The following is a 19156-nucleotide window of genomic DNA, read 5'->3' on the forward strand; positions in this document are numbered from 1 at the left end:
GGCTGTGTGAATGGTCTCACAGTAGCTGTGTGAATGTTCTCACAGTAGCTGTGTGAATGTTCTCACAGTAGCTGTGTGAATGTTCTCACAGTAGCTGTGTGAATGTTCCCACAGTAGCTGTGTGAATGTTCTCACAGTAGCTGTGTGAATGTTCACAGTAGCTGTGTGAATGTTCTCACAGTAGCCGTGTGAATGTTCTCACAGTAGCTGTGTGAATTGTCTCACGTTAGCTGTGTGAATGTTCCCACAGTAGCTGTGTGAATGTGCTCACAGTAGCTGTGTGAATGGTTCACAGTATCTGTGTGAATGTTCTCACAGTAGCCGTGTGAATGTTCTCACAGTAGCCGTGTGAATGTTCTCACAGTAGCTGTGTGAATGGTTCACAGTAGCTGTGTGAATGTTCTCACAGTAGCTGTGTGAATGGTCTCACAGTAGCCGTGTGAATGTTCTCACAGTAGCCGTGTGAATGTTCTCACAGTAGCCGTGTGAATGTTCTCACAGTAGCCGTGTGAATGGTCTCACAGTAGCCGTGTGAATGTTCTCACAGTAGCCGTGTGAATGGTCTCACAGTAGCCGTGTGAATGTTCTCACAGTAGCCGTGTGAATGGTCTCACAGTAGCCGTGTGAATGTTCTCACAGTGGCTGTGTGAATGTTCTCACAGTAGCCGTGTGAATGTTCTCACAGTAGCTGTGTGAATGTTCTCACAGTAGCTGTGTGAATGGTCTCACAGTAGCTGTGTGAATGTTCTCACAGTAGCCGTGTGAATGTTCTCACAGTAGCCGTGTGAATGTTCTCACAGTAGCTGTGTGAATGTTCTCACAGTAGCTGTGTGAATGGTCTCACAGTAGCCGTGTGAATGTTCTCACAGTAGCTGTGTGAATGTTCTCACAGTAGCTGTGTGAATGGTCTCACAGTAGCTGTGTGAATGGTCTCACAGTAGCTGTGTGAATGTTCTCACAGTAGCTGTGTGAATGTTCTCACAGTAGCCGTGTGAATGTTCTCACAGTAGCTGTGTGAATGGTCTCACAGTAGCTGTGTGAATGTTCTCACAGTAGCGGTGTGAATGGTCTCACAATAGCTGTGTGAATGTTCTCACAGTAGCCGTGTGAATGTTCTCACAGTAGCTGTGTGAATAGTCTCACAGTAGCCGTCGGAATGTTCTCACAGTAGCTGTGTGAATGTTCTCACAGTAGCTGTGTGAATGGTCTCACAGTAGCTGTGTGAATGGTCTCACAGTAGCTGTGTGAATGGTCTCACAGTAGCTGTGTGAATGGTCTCACAGTAGCTGTGTGAATGGTCTTACAGTAGCTGTGTGAATGTTCTCATGCTAGTTATATAAATGGCAGGTGATATCCGAGCTGGCCGTGCTTCCGCCAGATATGCTCAAACAACCTCCATGAATGACAGATCGTGGGGAAGATCTTCGTCTAAGCAAAAGATTGACAACACAGCACATGAAGGTGTAAATCAATAGGAACAATGTGTAATTGCTGTACGACCACCGTGACCGAGCGATGGGGTTGTAATGAATACGCAAGAGTGAGATGGACGATAGCACCATCACTTGGGACTGTGTGGCAAGGCAGCACCACGGGGGGGGGGGGGGGGGTGGTGGGTAGGTGGGGCTACATCCAGCAGTGCATAGACAACGTCTGATATCGATGATGATGGTGATGTCTTTATGGATTTCGTATGCAGGAATAACAGGGCCGACAGCAGAAACGGGTTTCTTTTCCCCCGGGCTTAATCGCAGAAAAGTTTGCCGTGTGAAGTTTAAAAAAGAAAAAAAAAAGATTTCCTCTAGACTCCTCCCAAGAAAATGTCTTTTTGGCGATCATTTTTTTATTGCCATATACGGCGTCTTTAAATATTTGCAATGTTGCGCGCGCACGCTCACGCTCGTGCTCGCACATCCCGATGCGACGCGCGCTCAGCAGGCCACGTAGCGCCCGATGCATTATAGATGGCCCCGGCACAACGACGCGGCACAACGCGCCCGCTCGCCCGCTCGCCCTATCATTGCCCCCGAACCGCTCGCGCGCTTTCTCTACAAATCAAAGCTGTCTGGCATCAATAAACCATGCCATTCTTGCGTGACATCGCATAATCCCTCGTTTCACCCTACACGTGCGCACGCAAAGTGTGGAATTATACAATGGGGTTTTGGATAAAATAGCCGACGGGTAAATTAAATTTTAAACTCTCCTCACCTGATTGAGAGAGTAGGGCGAAAAAAATTGCTTTCTGCACGGGTGAGCAATTCTTCTGCAGCGGTTAATACCGAGCCGATTTATAAAAAAAAAAAAAATTGGTCCTCACGGTAAAAAGTTAGTGAAACGGCGTCTGGAAACGGTGTCTGGAAGTTGATGTCGCAGAACTACTTGGAAGATTGCCTCCCTTCCGCACCGAGCGGTTAACCTTTCAATCCAAGCCGAGCGATGGATAGGTCTCAAAACTGCAGTGTTGATTATAATTGAAGAGAAGAAAAAAAACAAGCGCAAGTTATATAACAAGGAGCTTTTGTTCAGTTTTGGGGGAGTAGACAGAGGCCATCAACTGGAGAACCCAGTCTAATCGTGGGCCGTTGTCCAGGCCTGAGCCCAAGGCTTTTGGTGGTGTCTGCTCAGTGTCTCTTCAATGATGAAACAGCGGTACGTCTTACGGAGTGTTATATAAGTGGGTCAAAGGGTTACGAGAAAGAGAGTCTTAAAAGTCACACCGACAATGCTGCGCTAATCTTGAAGCACTGCCGTGGTTTATTAATGATGCAGCATCACGGTGCATCTGTGTTATTGATGGCATTATAAATAATAAGTGTGAACCCGCACCATTCCCACCGCTATCCCTCAGTGTGCGTGCGTGCGTTCGTGCGCGCGCGCGTGTGTGCACTGATATGAGCGAGCGAATGAACGTGTACGTGGTGAGAAACGATGCGCATACTGCACTGGTGAGTCCTCGCAAGGGTGAAACCAGCTCGTGCAGTTGTCTTGTCGTTTGTTGCTGCCTCATCTCAGCTCGTCTTGTAGCTGATGTCCACTCACGATGCTCGCTTGCGTGCAAACATTTGCGCGAGAATGACGACTTCGTCCGCTTATTGCAAAGCCTGCTGGGAATTCCTGTAACGTTTGAGTTGCCGATGCCTCCTCGCGTTGGCGTTGTGACGGGAACTGTGCCCATGCCGTGTAAACAAACACCCAAAAAAATTCAATATTCTGTGAGCACCATTAGGATCTCACTGTGAGCCAGAAAAAAAAATCCAGTGACCACCACAAATAACAAAGGCATAAAAGATGCACCCTCCTACACCCAGCTACTTAAGACCCAATCTCGCTCACGGAAAATTCAATAAAACAAATTTATACCACTGCGTCGGTTTTCGGTGGTTGTAGCCAATAGCTCTCCGATGTTTTCTTTTTGCATTCTACCCCGTCTTGTTGGCCACGTTTTCGGAAACGGAAGAAGCTCCCGGTGTGCGAGGAGAAACGTCAAGACACAATGCACCACATTATTTTCTCCCTCGCTGGGAAGAGAGAGAGAGAGAGCGACTCAAAGGCGCGTGGAACCACAGGCAGGCGGGAAGGCAGCGGCCACACAGTGAGCTGGTGCCAACAATTTCACCAAGCTCTGCCGCCCTTTATGTATTGAGATGTTATCGGTCAATTAATGAGTGGTGGAGGAATCAACGTGCACCCCCCCCCCCCCCCCCCCCCGAGCAAAACGCGGGACAAATGAAGAAAACATCGAGGAGAGCTAAAACAACGTTACAAATCAAGATGAGCACATGAGCCACTGGGTTGGAATGAGGTTCGTGAACTTATTTGCACGGATCTGTGTCATCACGCCTGTGTCACCCCCCCCCCCCCCCCCCGTGTGTTGTGGTCGCTTCTCTCCTGCCACACGCAGAAAACTCTCATCGATGGGATTGACCAATCACCCCCCCCACCACCCCTACTGGTTGGGTCTTGAGACTCGGGGAGGCGTTTTTCTGCATTAATAGAAGGGCATTCTCTATTATTATTACTGCTGCTGCTGTGGAGTATTTTGCATTTGCACGTGATCTCCCCAGGGTCTGGAAATTAGTAGCTGGTGCTTTTACACAGTGGAGAGCGTTTATATACACAGAGAGAGAGACGGTTACTGAAGGGCATCGTCTATGTTGCTGCCCAGGTTTTTTTTTTTAATGAGGCTTACATTTTTTAAGAAAGCCTCGTTTAATTACGTATCGTTATGGGCCCATGCTGATTGTGACCACACCTTAAACTTCTTAATTAGCGAGAGAAGAAGTAACGAAATAGGTAACGCTGCAATTAACAAATTCTAAACATTTTGATGTAAAGCTTTCGTGACTGCAGGGATTCATATTCTTACTTATAAAATACTATTATTTTATTATTTCCCTTTTACGTGACTTTACCGAAAGAACCAAGAATAGATTTCGATTTAAAGCTTTCGTGACTGCAGGGATTCATATTCTTGGTTCTTTCGGTAAAGTCACGTAGAAGGGAAATAATAAAATAATAAAAATATTAAACAATAAAATTATCACGACGTTTCGACTAAACCCTTTGAGGAGTGGGGGAGGGGAGGGGCGAAGATGGGTGATGAAAGTCGATGCTCTCGTGCCCACTCTGCTAATCAGTGCGAGGTGCAACTCGTTGGAATTGGTTCAATAGGGAAGAAGAGGGTGGGGGGGGGACAAACTTGACCATCCTTGTGGGAGGATGACGGCAAACGGAGTTTGTATCTCTGCGACGACGACAACGACGTTCCGGCCTGCTTAGGTGCTCGCTAACAGCACTTGCCCCAACAGTCTGTTCAGGCTATACGGGGGAACTTTGTTATTGTTGGGACTTTGGCAGGCATGCTCCCACGCAGTGGGTCGTGTGGAAGCCACACAAACTCGGAGATCGTGGCACGTTTCCTCTGGGTTTTTCTTCACATATATTGGATACAATTCTCATTTCAGGTGTGGTGGGATGGCTTTGCCGGTCAATCACGCATTCATTCATTAGTTTGCTTAAAGCCTGCACTGGCAGGCTTTCAAAGTTAAAACCACTTTCGTTCCGCCGATGCCTGGAATCCACACGGACGCGTTGGGTTATTGTTACAGGTGGGTGGGAGCGCAAGTATCCAGACCCCCAAATGTTTTGGATGGATGGAACAAATTGGGAGTTGCGTTAAGGTGCAGCCCTGCAATTGCTTCCGCGCGCCACTGCCGCCAGAAGGCCTCCACTAGAAGGATCTCCAGAGAGCCCGACTGCAGGGTAGTTAGGCTACGCTTCCATGCTAGACAAGCATCCTGGAACACGTACGCTATAAATGGCGGTGGATATTGATGCCCCAAGTAAGGGTCCATTGAGGCTCATTTTCAAGAGCGGTTCGTTGAAAGAACGGGCGAGTTTCTTAAATCCCCTCCAACACCTTTCCAGGGAATTTAACACGTAGGCTTTCGCGACCAATATTATTCATAATATAGGTTTTTGGGTCAGATCTCTAGGGGATGCATGTCCACCGTGGAAGAGGAGGATGAAATATATCCTCTGAAGAGGCTCTAAAGAGCTCCCTCTCGTGGAGGCTGCTCTTGTACTAGAAGTTGCGTGAGCAAAGTCATTTCGGGCTTGCACTTTTACCATTAACCGTGCCGCTAGAAAGCGAATCATTTCTCGCTTTTGCAAGCTGCTGGGATTTCTCTGCGTAATTACGACGTTTCACTTGAATGTGCACTCGCTGTTCATTCGAAATTGGGAACGCGACGTGGTAAGCAACCGGGGTGGTGCCAGACATTTCACGCGGCACGATGCCAGTTCGACCACGTGGCTTTGTTGCTCGGGCATTAGGGGGGCGGGGGGGCAGGGTGCGAAGAATGAAGAGTTTTATTGCTTTCTTTTACAATCGACCGTCGGGGGTAAATTTAATAACTATAGACTAATGTCTGAAGGATCACTGCCAAAATGACTTTATTAAGGAGTGAAGCTGGCGTTTCAAAGGGCTCTGTTAGCTCGATGTCCCACGCTGTATGTAGTCGGAGGACGAGGCACGATGAGCAACAGTCAGCCTTGTTTATTTATTCATCAAGGTCACGTCGACCCCGTGCAAGGCTGATTCCAAGCCCTCCAAATTAACTCAACATAATAAAGCAAGATTATTGTGGCGGTTAAGTTTATTTAAATTTCTCTTAATGGGTCCCAACGAGGACGGGGAGGGAGGGTGGGCGCTCACCACCGTTCGCGCCCTGAGCTAGTTGAGTGTAAATTCCATGATCCTGTGCCAGCTGGGCCAGGATACACTTTTAATCAAACTTAATTTGGAGCTTTCGTGACTGCAGGAATTATTCTTTGGTTCTTTCGGTAAAGTCACGTATCAAGATAAAATAATAAATTAAATTAAAGTAAAGTCACGTATCAAGATAAAAGAATAAATAAAATTTAATTATTTATTATTTTATCTTGATACGTGACTTTACCGAAAGAACCAAAGAATACGCTTTTAATGTTTTGCTTTTTGAAAAATAATTTTTTTTACGGAGGATCTAACGCAACGTGAACACTCTATGCGTGTCGCGGTGCCCTTCCTTTGCTGGCAAGTTGCCTTCAGAGCTGCAGGCGGTTTCTTGTGAGCGCTGCCTGCGGGTTGCACGTTGCTCTGCGTCTCCCTGACCAGGGTTCCGCTAGCTAGGCTTTGTATGTACGTTGAACTTCTTTCGCACCGTACGTAGCCGCCCGTGCTAATCGGGTTCCATCGCCCAGTGTCCCGCCGTCCTGTGTTGTGCCGCGTGCCGTATCTCCGACCCGGTGCTCCTCTGACCTGCGTCCGTCCCGCCTGCCTCTCTCCCTCCCCCTCCGCGCGACGATGTTCCAGGCATGATGAACCACCCGCCCATCGCCGTGGCCGACCTCGAGGAGCACGTGGAGAGGCTCCGAGCCAACGACGGGCTCAAGTTCTCGCAGGAGTACGAGGTGAGCGAGCGCAGGCGGCGCTGTGACCCTCCACAGCCACGTCGACAAATCGCCCTCTACGTAACCGCGAGCTTGCCGGATCCTCAGATTTCGAGTTTCAATCTTGGCTCTGCGGGGTGGGGGTGGGGTTACTCAGCCCATCATCTCTTTGAGGTCGAAAACCCGAGTTCTACTTTGGAGGGAAGCGAATGGTGAATGTCCCATGGATTGACTCATCCTAGCTGTAAACGGGAGATGTCTGTATGTTTGTTGAACTTCTTTCGCACCGTACGTAGCCAACCGTGCTCATTGGAGGCGAGGGGAAGGACAACAAGCTAAATATCACCAACGCCAGTTACCATTATCTGAATCGGTCCAGGTACTCATTTGAGGCTGAGTCGACCTAGGGGAGGCCTCTGCCGGGTTCACAGCGCAACGCGCCAACCGCTTTCGCCACTGCCCTCCAAAAAGACAAACTCACACTCACACCCCTCCCACACTCTCTCCCACTCTCTCCCATCTCTCACACACTCTCTCCCACACACTTTCACACTCTCACACTCTCTCCCACACACTCTCTCCCACACTCTCTCCCACACTCTCTCCCACACTCTCTCACACTCTCTCACTCTCTCACACTGTGTCCCACACTCTCACACTCTCTGCCACACTCTCTCACACTCTCTCCCACTCTCTCCCACACTCTCTCCCACATTGCTGATGCACTTTGACGTTGTTGTTTTTTTTCCGCGCGCCTCCCACCAAACGCAGTCAATCGACCCCGGGCAACAGTTCACGTGGGAGCACTCGAACCTGGAGGTGAACAAGGCGAAGAACCGCTACGCCAACGTCATCGCGTACGACCACTCGCGCGTCATCCTGCAGAGCCTGAGCGGTACGCGGGGGTCTAGAGCGACAGCCACCGCTCGCGAGGAGCCCACGCATCGAGATGATTCCATGAGCAGTGCAATAAAACGCCGCACCTGTTACTCTGTCTCTCGGTATAGATAAGGGACTTCAAATAATCCCAACTTTATTGCTTTATAGATTGCATTGATGGAGGGGGGGGGGGTTCTCTCATAATATTTTGGCTACCCTTTGTGTAGAGTCTGTGCGTGCGTGTGATGCCCGTCTGTCAGTCAATCTGCCTGACTGCTTCTTTGCCTAAAACCGTTCGTGAGAGTTACAGCAATGCATTGATTCGTACATTGACATCGATTCTTAACCTCTCAATGCGAGCATCGAATCGCTCGAATAGGAATCGGTGTTTTTCACTATGTTTATTTGATTTCCAATGAATTTGTGTGACCACTGATGGCCTCCTAAATGCATAACTTTAAAAACAATTATAATAGAACAACGGCCCTCAATTGTGACAATTCATCAGATCGCCTGGGAGAGGGGGGTGAATTATCAACACATCTACCGTCTTAAAAAAAACATTTCAATTTTACACGCCAAAGCGGGACCGATTTTATGATATATTTGATCTGACTTTGTCTTTTTTTTTTATTTGAACAACAGCGAGGGGAGAAGGAGGGTCCGCTCTGTGGCAAGGAGTCCTTTTGACATTCACGTGGAGCTGGTTGAAAGTTGAACCAATATTTGTTTATTGCCTGTGTTGGACAGGAAATTGAGGGTGTCAATTGCCAGGAATTGGCACGGACGTGCAGGCACAACACCGTATTCATCATTTACACGGCCTTGTCATGGGGCAATGTATACAGTAGGCTGACGTACCGGGCAACGGACCTCCTTGGAGCAGAATGTGCAGACGGGCTTTGGCTTGTTCTGAATGCCAAGAACATTACGAGTGGGTATAGAAGTAGGTTTTTACCCTTTTAAACTGGTACAAAACTGACACCTTTATACAAGGCATCATATTTGCAATAACCACAACACAAGTAGTCAAACTCTGATAATGATAATAATATGCACTGTCAGTGCATATTATTATCATTATCAGAGTTGCTTCTTTTTGTTTGCATTTTTGACTACTTGTGTTGTGGTTATTGCAAACATGATGCCTTGTATAAAGGTGTCAGTTTTGTACCAGTTTAAAAGGGTAAAAACCTACTACTATATTTTGCCACTGGTAGAGTTGGCATTGGTTCATGGGTGCAGGAGCGAGGTGGATTTTTGTTTTTTTGCACAGCGGTGACCATGATTTCTGCCCCCCCTGCTTTGCTGTGGACTTCACCCAGCCAGCAACTAGACCGTGGCTGGGTCGACCTGCTGTTCATGTTACATACAGAATGTTTTCTAAATTGAAAACGAATTTCTTTAGAACTCCTTTTTGCGTTTAGTTCGTTGTCCTTGCCCCGCACACTCCGATTAGCACGATTGGTCACGTACGGTGCAAAAGAAGTTCAACATACACATACGTACAAATGCACGCACCACAGTCCACCCAGCCATGTAACGTTCCAATTGAGGCCTTGCCACAAGCAGGGGAGATGTGCGACTGCATTGGCTACGTTCGCTGCGAAAGAAGTTCAACACGCATGCATAGCCGTAATCGCTTACGATGTCATTTGTATGACAGGCGTGCAAAACAGCGACTACATCAACGCCAACTACATTGACGGCTACCGCAAGCAGAATGCCTACATCGCCACACAGGGTCCGCTGCCCGAGACGACCTGCGATTTCTGGAGGATGGTGTGGGAGCAGGGGAGTGTCACGATCGTCATGATGACGCGGCTGGAGGAGAGGGCACGGGTAAGTGCGCGTGTCTGTTGCGCGTGTGCGTGCATTTGTGTCTGTGTGTGCATGTGCTTGCACGTGCGCCTGTGCGTTCGTGCGCTTGTGCGTTCGTGTGTGTACGGTATGCCCTCGCTATTGTCGAACTTGCTGTCCGCAATTTTGTGGCTATCCGCAAAAATTGCACCTGGAACTCTACACGACTGCGTCGAGAGAGAAAGAGAAATAGATGAGATAAAGTGATGATGCCGCACATAAGCAAGTTCATTTATAAACTATTATTTAATATTTATTTTATGTTTATTATAACCAATTAACTTTTTTGTGTTATTATGATAATTTTCATGTATTTAATAGCTTATTTATGTTTTTATTTAATAGAGGTAATTGATTAAAAAGATTGGGTTTCGTCAGACAATATCATGGTCTGCGAAATGTGCTAATCACGAGCATGCTCAACGTATCCCGCGCGAATAACGAGGGAATGCCGTGTTTGATTGCGGGCGTTCGTGTGTTCGTGTGTACATCAACGTATCTTTCCATGAATCCCTAGAACACTCCCTACTTCTGCAGGGGATGTCTTTCTTTCGTCAAGGAAATGGCTTCCCTTCAATAGTGGTCTCAATGGGCTGTGGTCTGATTGAGAAAAACGGTCATCTGTCTGTGGATATTACAGGCAAAATGAGCAGTGCACTTCCTGATTTCACAAGTCGATTTTTGATGATTGATGATTGATGATAAAAAAAAAATGTGCCAGTCGATATGCTTTTCCTCTCAAAATTAGTGCCTGGGCAGTACTCATCTCCTGTGTAGGGCCTTGAACCAGCCGTGACAATTGCACATTACTACGCCAGGTAAATCAACAGCCGTAGTTGACTTTTAACAAAGTAGTGCCTTATTTGTTAACCGGGAGAGGGATAACAAGTTAAGTAGATCCCCGACTGGCAATTTAATGGGAACCCCTTCGATAAGTAGACATATGTATGTATCTTAAACTTCTTTCGCACCATACGTAGCCAACCGTGCTAATCAGAGGTGCGGGGAAGGACAACAAACTAAACAAATGATTTCGATTTAAAGCTTTCGTGACTGCAGGGATTCATATTCTTGGTTATTTCGGTAAAGTCACGTAGAAGGGTGTGAACCACCTGATGATGATTGCGTGTGCTGCAATCGAAACGTCGTGAGACTTTTATTGTTTAATTTTTATTATTATATTATTTCCCTTCTACGTGACTTTACAGAAAGAACCAAGAATAACACATTACTGCGGAGGGAGCTGGTAGGAACGTTGGGTTGCTCGGTCAATGGCCAGGGTCAACGGTGGCGTGGTGTATTTTGCAAATATGGCCGACTGTGAGGGTGGGCACAAGCCGGCGTGAGTAGGTTAAACGTTGAGTTTTATAAGGGCACCACGGGGTGACCACCCCCCACCCAGCCCCACCCCTCCCCCCACCCAGCCCCACCCCTCCCACCCCCCACCCAGCCCCCCCTTTTCACCCACCCACCCTCCCCACCCAGCCCCTCCCCACCCTCCCCTTTCCACCCAGCCCGACCCCTCCCATTTTTGGATGCATGATGGATGGACGGACACAATAATCCCCTGTGGGCTGGTGGAACCAGATGGTTCCTACCAGTATGAAACAAATGATGATCATGCTCCAGCCACGATGCCGCTCAGTTAATTTGATGGAGATATTCACATCATGAGAAGCACATTAACTGCTCAACATGTTGTGACAATTTACCACCAGTTTGGCACACGTGTTCCCAGTACTAGAGGTACTGGATATAGGGTCACAGTGACTGCAGGCCTTAGATTTGTCAGAAAATTGGCATGCCTCTCATGGGTGACAAGAGGAAGGGACATTCCTGCCCACGAAATTACACAATAAGTGATGACCGAACTCGTTGAATGTCCACGGAATTAACGAATGTTCTGTGCTCGTCCGAATACGATTCTTAAAATAATTATGGTGGTTGGGGGCGGAGAATGGGGGGTGGTGGTGGTGGAGTGGGAGGACTAAGGGACTCCTAGAGGAGCAGACGTGTGCGGTAAGATGTCACTTAACGGAGCCTGATATCCTGGCAGCTTGAACGCCAGCCAGGATCGTATAAAGTCGCTCTCGTTGTGTTCAGTTGGTTGTCCTTCCCCGGCACCTCCGATTAGCACAGTTAGCGATGTACGGTGCGAACGAAGTTGAACATACATTGCACACAAAGTGCTATCCACAAATGAACCGCAATACCTTGCTGATCTCGTCATGAAGCATAAACCATCACGCAAACAGCCTCGCAATGGCTTTTGGCTAACCATCAATCATGGCCTTGGATGACGATGAGAAGCTGGTCCTGCACTTGCTACTCTGCTTTTGTGGAAATCTCTTAGAATGGTGGGTATGGTGGAGGGACACCACGGTGGCGAGATGTTAACTCCCTCGCCTGGTATACCGGTGGTCGTGGGTTCGATCCCGACTCTTGACGCCTGTACATTTGGAGTGTGCATGTCTCCTCTCAGCTTGGTCGCGTGCTCTTTTCTCTGGCTCCTCCGGTTTTCCCCTCCACGTGATAAGTCACTTTGTAAGCTATCATTTGTGGCCAGGTCACTCCTGAAAAAGAGCTACATAGCTCAGTTGGCCTTAGCTGATAAAATAAAAAAAATTTATAGTTCCCAGCCTTCAGTGCTGAAGCCTTGTTTAATTTGGAGTAACGAATTACTGTGCCGTGATTGATGGTAATTATGCTGCTTCCCACGCTCAAACCGCAACACATTTTTTTTATCTTGTACCAAACTACGTATTTTTTACATGTACTTCGCTGATAGATTAGGTGATGAGGTATTTCATAAAGTCTCCGACCAGCTGGCACCACTGGTGTCTCAAAATCAGAAAATTGTGACTTCCAATCTCCGTCAGGGGTCAACTCGGGCCATCAACCCTCTGGGGGTGAACAAGATAAAGTAGCACTTCGTGCGCAAGTGAGCAGCGGTTTTCCTATGCATTCATCCACCCCCGCCGTAGGAATGTGGAATTTCCACGAGTGGCTCCAGGAAATGCTCCAGACTCATTCGGGCCAGAAACCACTTCGCTTGTTGTTGTTGTTGTAAAACTCCGACGGTTTTTCCCGACGCGCTGAAACGCGGGCCTTCTTAGCGTATTGCTGCAGTGACCTAAATTGACCTAAGTGCACTCGAATTATGGCAAATTGTGGGTGCCATCTGTCATTTAGTATTTTTCCGAGCATATGGCACGTTCCTCATTATTTAATTAGAATTTTCTTCATCCGCATAATCATAACCGTGCGTTTATCCCACCCTCTGCGAACACAATGCGCCGTGAAGCCGTGATCATTCTTTAACCGTCAGATTTCCGCGCATGATCCGCGTAACGCGAGCCTCCAAAACCCGCAAATGAATCCATAAAACCGGTCGTGTGAAGATGGGAAAAGCCATAAGCAAGATGTTGCATCGCAGATGCCTCGCCTGCCACAAATTAACGGATCCGTTCAATTTCAACCTCCTCCTGTGCCGTCGTCAGCCCTGCGTCGAGGAACGCCAAGCTCGTCAACTGTTTTTTCGGGTCGGGGTGCTGCGCCGTGCGGCGTGATGTCCCGACGTGGCACCCCACGCCTTAACCGGTCCGTGTCAATAAGAAAATCCTACAACGACCAGGCGGGAGGAGAGCTGCAAGTAAAAACATTGCCTTGATTTGGTGTATTCAGCATTTAATTTCATCCTGAACAGTCCAAAATGCTGTTTCCGGGAATTATCTATCTCAGATCATTTTGTCCTCGTGATACTTACTGTGTCCTCGTGGTATTATAGGAATATAAGGTACACTAATGTTTAATTATTAGGGATAGGCATAGCTTGTACTCTCGTGGTAGTGCCTTATGCTGATAATCCCCATTGAAAGTCACCCTTGGAGTGAGAAATTAAGCCCCTGGGGTGTATTGATACTCTACTAATAAAAAAAAACATGGCCTTTAAACGTCACGGGAAGACTTGCAGATTTCACGGGCCAGCAGCTCCCTCCAAAAGGAGGTGAAATTTGGCAAGAGCAGGACAGTTGACAACGCTGGTCCTGGGGGATTTTCTTCAGTCCCTGAAGAAGCCCCCAGTGCACGCGGGAGAGTGAAGCGCCGGACACACCGTGTGCCAAGCAGCAGCACGCAGCGCGACCCCGAAAACACAGCGGGGGGGGGGGGGGAGAGCGGCGTAGCGCGACCCTCCGCGGTGTTATCAACCCGAGGTGGCTGTCGAGCGACAGACACGCCCATGCATTACGGGGCGTCGCGCAGAGCAATAAATAAGGGATTTTCTAACGTGTTGACAGTCGAGAAGATCAGCGGAGCGAGACTTTTCTGGCCACACCGTCCCCAGGTCGGACACTGATCCAGAGATTTGGGTGCCGGCCTGTCGTTATTATTCTGCCTTTGATATCGGCTTAGTGCCACTCGGGTGAAAATTGCACGAGCAAAAGGGGACCACCCTGGGCCAACAGCACTCCCTCTGATTTTCAGTCGAAATTCACAAACCGGTAAGACTCAAAGTGGGGGGGGGGGGAGGGATTTGTTGACTGGGGATCCATAGCTCGTTCTCGCTTGTTAATTCACCACGTGCGAAGGCCCTAATTGCTTAAATAAGGTCTATTGTTCTCACGTTGCCCCCCTGTGCTGCAGCTTAATTACGTGACGCATTAACGAAAGCTCTGTTGGGAAGTCGCCCCGGGAATTTAATGTGGATATAGATTCAAGCGGAGCCAGGGATTGATTGAGTTAGAATATTACAAAAAAAAAATCATAGCCCGTTGTCAATCCACTGCTAAATGAAAGCTTCCGCATGGCACGCGGGTTACCAGGGATTGTTTGGCCCTATTTCACCACGCTGGTCATGTGGGGTCTCCAGGATCGGTTTTAAATATCGCTGTCCACCGATGTTCGGCCTTTGACGAAATCGCCCTAAATGTGCATGATACTGTCATGCCTCAAGGGGGTTCAAGAGAGTTGACCCTGCACAGCGCTTGGATGGACGACCTTTATGCACACAAATGCAGGTGCAGCAGGTGCTGCGGGCAGGAGAGGGCATTGCAACTAAACCCAACTGTTGTGCTGTGTTTCCCCCCCCCCCGCCCAACCACCAGCGCGCACTGACCAGTGTGGTGAAGTATGGTCAAATGACTCTCACGGTCTGCACGGAGTAGGGAGGCCCCATTCCATCCAGCAGCAGATCTATAAATTAGCTGGGTCGCGTAATGGCGTTGGGCGTGGTTCATAGCACGCGGTGCGCTAACCGGTGTGCCTCCACTTCACCCCCACCCCCCGCGGTTTTACTCCTCGACTCCCACGGAGAATTCCTACCTCCCCCCCCCCCCCCCGCGTAAATCACACGGCCCCGCCCCCCCCCTCCTCCTCTGCCCCCCCCCCCATCCCCCATCTGTCTTTTTGGCTCAAAATAGCCAAAGCTCTAAATCTGCAGTTGCCACCGCCGTCGGGCGACGTGTGACGAGACGAGCTCGAGAAGTGATGGCACCACGGCAACTTACCTCGGGAAAAGGACAACCTCCTGAAGGCAGGCAGATGGCGCAGATTCTCGTCGTGCTGAGACAGCGAGGGGGCGCGCGCTCTCGCGACACAGAGTAATTGGTGGAACGAAGCGAATGAGTTACATGTGTGCGCGAGAAGAATGTCGTGGCTTTATTTTCGCTGTTTAATTAAGATAAAATGCATTCGTGGGATGATTGCCACTTAATTAATGCAATTCTGCCAAGGCAAAATGTTTAAAGCTGTGGGAAAAAAGGACATTATTTTAATCAGCTCATTGTGCCTCGCGCAGCCTAAGTAAGATATAGCTAAATGAAACAACTGCGACGCCGTGGTTCTTTGTGCTGATGGGCCATGGTGTCGAGAGAGGGCACTTGCCAATGACATCTGGTAAAACAGCAGTGTTTGTTTAGCGATCCTGCCTCTAATCATGAGCCACATGAGGACAAAACTGGCTGAGTGTTTAAACAAATTCCACCAGTTCACGTGAGTGTGGAGGGGGCGGATAGGAACCAATAGACTAGAAAATATATACGCTCTCCTCTTTCACAGCTGCTGCCACTGTGGTTGTAACTGTCAGCACACTGGACTTGCAACTCAGAGTTCGCCGGTTCGATCTCCCTGGCAGTATTAATGGCGACAGTAGGTGCTGTGTGGTGGGGTCAAGTACGGGTACTTCCGCCTCCTCCGTGATGTCTGGCCAAAATGGAAAAGGTTAGGCCAACAAAAAAAAAACCTGCAGTGGTCCTCTCGAGCTCACTCCCTTGGGTGGGGGGAGGTGGGGAGGTCTTTTCACCAGGAGTGGTGCAGCAAAAGCAGTTGCAAATCTGCACCTTTACCTTTGCCACGGAGAGAGCTGCGGTGATGCTGCCCATGCCAATCAGGATACAATGGCCGAGGCTTTGCCCCTGTCTCCAGGAGCGCCCCTAATCTCATGTGCAGCTCGAGAACACTGCGAACATTAGATTACATCACATTACATCAAATCAATTACGGAACAACTTTGCACCTTTCCTTCCTTACACCAGACAGTGGCTGACTGCCATCATCAGACACAGTTCACAGGTGCTTGGGTCGCTGGTAGCGGCAGGCCTTCTTCTCATATATTCGGCGTTATGCTCTCGCCTTCACCGAAATCTCATAAAGCAAATGCAATATCTGAAAGAAAAGAACGGCGCGCACACCAGGCATCGCCTGACAGTGGTTTCTTTGCCGTGATTTGTTTTGTCCCTCTGGCAAGAATGTGGAACAGTTCCAAAATGCAGAGACCATCGAGTGTGTCACACGCAGTTTTTTTCAGCGAGCATTGAAAATCGTTTCGACGTGAAGACGTTCAACTTTGCTTTCCTTCCGGTGAGATCTCGGGCACAATATAAAAAACAAAAAACTAAAACACCGCAACCGACCCCTTGAAAATATTTTTTGAGGAATGATTCACGAGCAGGTGACGCTTAACAAAGTGAACTAATGACGCAAGTGGAAATTAGCCGAAGCCACGAGTGAATGCACAACACGGGGACCTTTTCCTAGGAACAAAATTGAGCAATTAGAGATAAAGAGGACTAAAGCAGAGGGCTCGCAATTACACTCGAATGGGGTGAGCGTAGGGGGCAGAGCAACCTTTTTAACGGGGGTAATTTTTGCGCACGCTGAAAAAATGTTGAATTAGCTTTTCACCGAAAGGCTTTCACTATAATAGGTTATTGCTGGCTCAGATAAATGTATGCCATATGATGTGTGGGTGGCAATTATAGGACAACCAAGCTATTGAAAATTACATTCCGTAAAATCATGTATCTTAATCCATTAGAGCTGGAATTATGGGAATTAGGCAAATTATGGGTGGGTGGGGGGGGGGGTCCAAAAGTTAATTAATTAGCAGTTTGAAATTCCCAACTAATTTCTATTATTCGGCGAGAATTAGACATAGCAATAGCAATTTAATATAGCTCCAAAGGCTACATTTCCGTGGGATTAAGTCAACTCGAGCGAGAGAGAAGAGCTCTGACCGTGGCTCTTCTTCCCCAGAACACGTGCAATCATTATCACAGCAACCCGTCACGTGGGTTGAGAGAGCGAGCCCTTCGCCCCTGCACGCGCCCTCGTGGTCACGCTACTGCCCGCTCGCAAGCACGTGCCACGTGACACATCGTGCCACGTTAGTACAGCTGCCACTGGGAGGGGGGTGGGTGGCCCGGGGGGGAGGGGGGTGGCGGCTGGGGGGGGGGGCAGCCGGGGGAGGGGGGGGGGTCCCCTTGGCGAGACTGCAACCAGGGGCATTGGAACGGGGTGACACGAGACGTGTGACCCAAGACGCTTTTTGTATTTGCTGGCACGTCAGCGGCACGCGCGCTTGCAAACCTCTTTCTCCTTAGGCGCCTGGGCCTCGTGCCGGTGTAGTGACGTTGTTTCACGTTTTTTTGCGCGGCGAACACCGACGGCTCCGTCAATGTTACCACTCGGCGTGCCGTGTCCGGCTGCAGGTGAAGTGTGAGCAGTACTGGCCGAGCCGCGGGGCGGAGACGTACGCGACGATACACGTGTCGCTGCTTGACTCGCTGGAGCTCGCCACGTATCACGTCCGCACCTTCAGCCTCGGCAAGGTGAGGGCACTTTGTGGCAGTGGTGTGCGCAAAACGGCAACGGGAACGAAACAAACGGCGTGAGCCACAAAGCGGTGGTGACGTCGCCGCGGCGATTGTGCCAGGCTAGGTGCACGTTCACAACAACAAAAAAATTGCCCCGTGTAGCATTTACAGGCCGTTCGGGCAAGTGCTGTTAGCGAGCACCTATGAAGGCCGGCAAGATAAATGACCGGGTGGGTGGCCAACACCACGCACAACCGCTTTTGTCTCCGCAGTTGCGATGTTTGCACCACACCACGTACTCATTTGAGGCTAGGTCGACTTAAAGGAGGCCCAGGACCAGTTCAGATAATCGTCACTTGGTGTTGGCCGTGAGCTTGAATCGAACTCGGGGCGCCAGGTTCATAGCGCAGTGCGCTAACCACTCCGCCACCTCTCCCCACACACGTGCACACGTGCATACGTACATACACGCGTGCATACGTTACATACATTTTGCACATTTAGTATGCATGCCGTTCTTATAGCGCGCACGCTATCACGAAGGCGGCATCCTCAAGTCTCCGTTTGCTTTACAGAACAGATGGGTACCAGCCTGGCAGTTGGGGCAACGTTGCCATGTGGTTTTCAAATTAGTCACGAGTTGGACCGTGACACAGGGCACACATGGCCTTATCCTGTTTGGAATAACATTACGGGATTTTTAACCTCCGCTGTGACGGGGATAGCGAACATTTTAGTGGGGTTTTTTTTTTTTGCGCGCTCCTCAGGACCCTCGTGAAAAGGACTTAAGGCTTGGTGAAGATGAAAGAAATGTCATTGTCCGTAGCATCACCATTGATGTATTCAACAGTGCGATCGCATCCCCGATGCCTCATTTCCCCAGACCTTAAACCACCTGCACAGGTGAACCACCTCCTTGCAACTCCCCCCACCCCACCTAATTAAACCCCTGCACACCCCCTCCTACCCCCACTCCTCCCCCACCTCGGTTCACCAGACGGGCTCCAGCGAGAAGCGCGAAGTGCGGCAGTTCCAGTTCACGGCGTGGCCGGACCACGGCGTCCCCGAGTATCCGACGCCCTTCCTGGCGTTCCTGCGGCGCGTCAAGGCCTGCAACCCGCCCGACGTGGGGCCCATGGTGGTGCACTGCAGGTCAGTGAGCCGGCTGGACCGCCTGCCCGGCCGGCCAATCGGCCAGCCAATTAGGCAGCGAATTGGTCGGCCAGTTAGTCAGTCAGCCAGCCTGCCAGCAAGTGCTGAGCGACATGAACCACCGTGTGAAGTGTGTACCAGTGTCCAGGTCGTACGCATAGAGCAACAATGACGGATGTTGGTTTTGCGTCGTATGGGCACTTACGTGGCCCAGCGATAGCATGTGTGCGTGCGTT

General features: G+C 49.4%; 1 protein-coding gene across 2 annotated transcripts in view; it reads left to right on the forward strand.

The window, feature by feature from the left end:
* The window catches only part of LOC133351908 (receptor-type tyrosine-protein phosphatase delta-like), a 440533-nt gene that overhangs the window by 394875 nt on the left and 26502 nt on the right, over positions 1-19156 (forward strand). For both annotated transcript variants that reach the window (XM_061567497.1, XM_061567498.1), the window contains 5 exons: positions 6860-6957; positions 7708-7831; positions 9482-9657; positions 17664-17783; positions 18766-18920. In XM_061567497.1, coding sequence (XP_061423481.1) covers positions 6860-6957; positions 7708-7831; positions 9482-9657; positions 17664-17783; positions 18766-18920 — 673 coding nt within the window. The remainder of the gene's footprint in view (positions 1-6859; positions 6958-7707; positions 7832-9481; positions 9658-17663; positions 17784-18765; positions 18921-19156) is intronic.

This window comes from Lethenteron reissneri, chromosome 39 (assembly GCF_015708825.2).
Source record: "Lethenteron reissneri isolate LAM-NWPU_2019-01 chromosome 39, ASM1570882v1, whole genome shotgun sequence".
Taxonomy (NCBI): Eukaryota; Metazoa; Chordata; class Hyperoartia; order Petromyzontiformes; family Petromyzontidae; genus Lethenteron; species Lethenteron reissneri.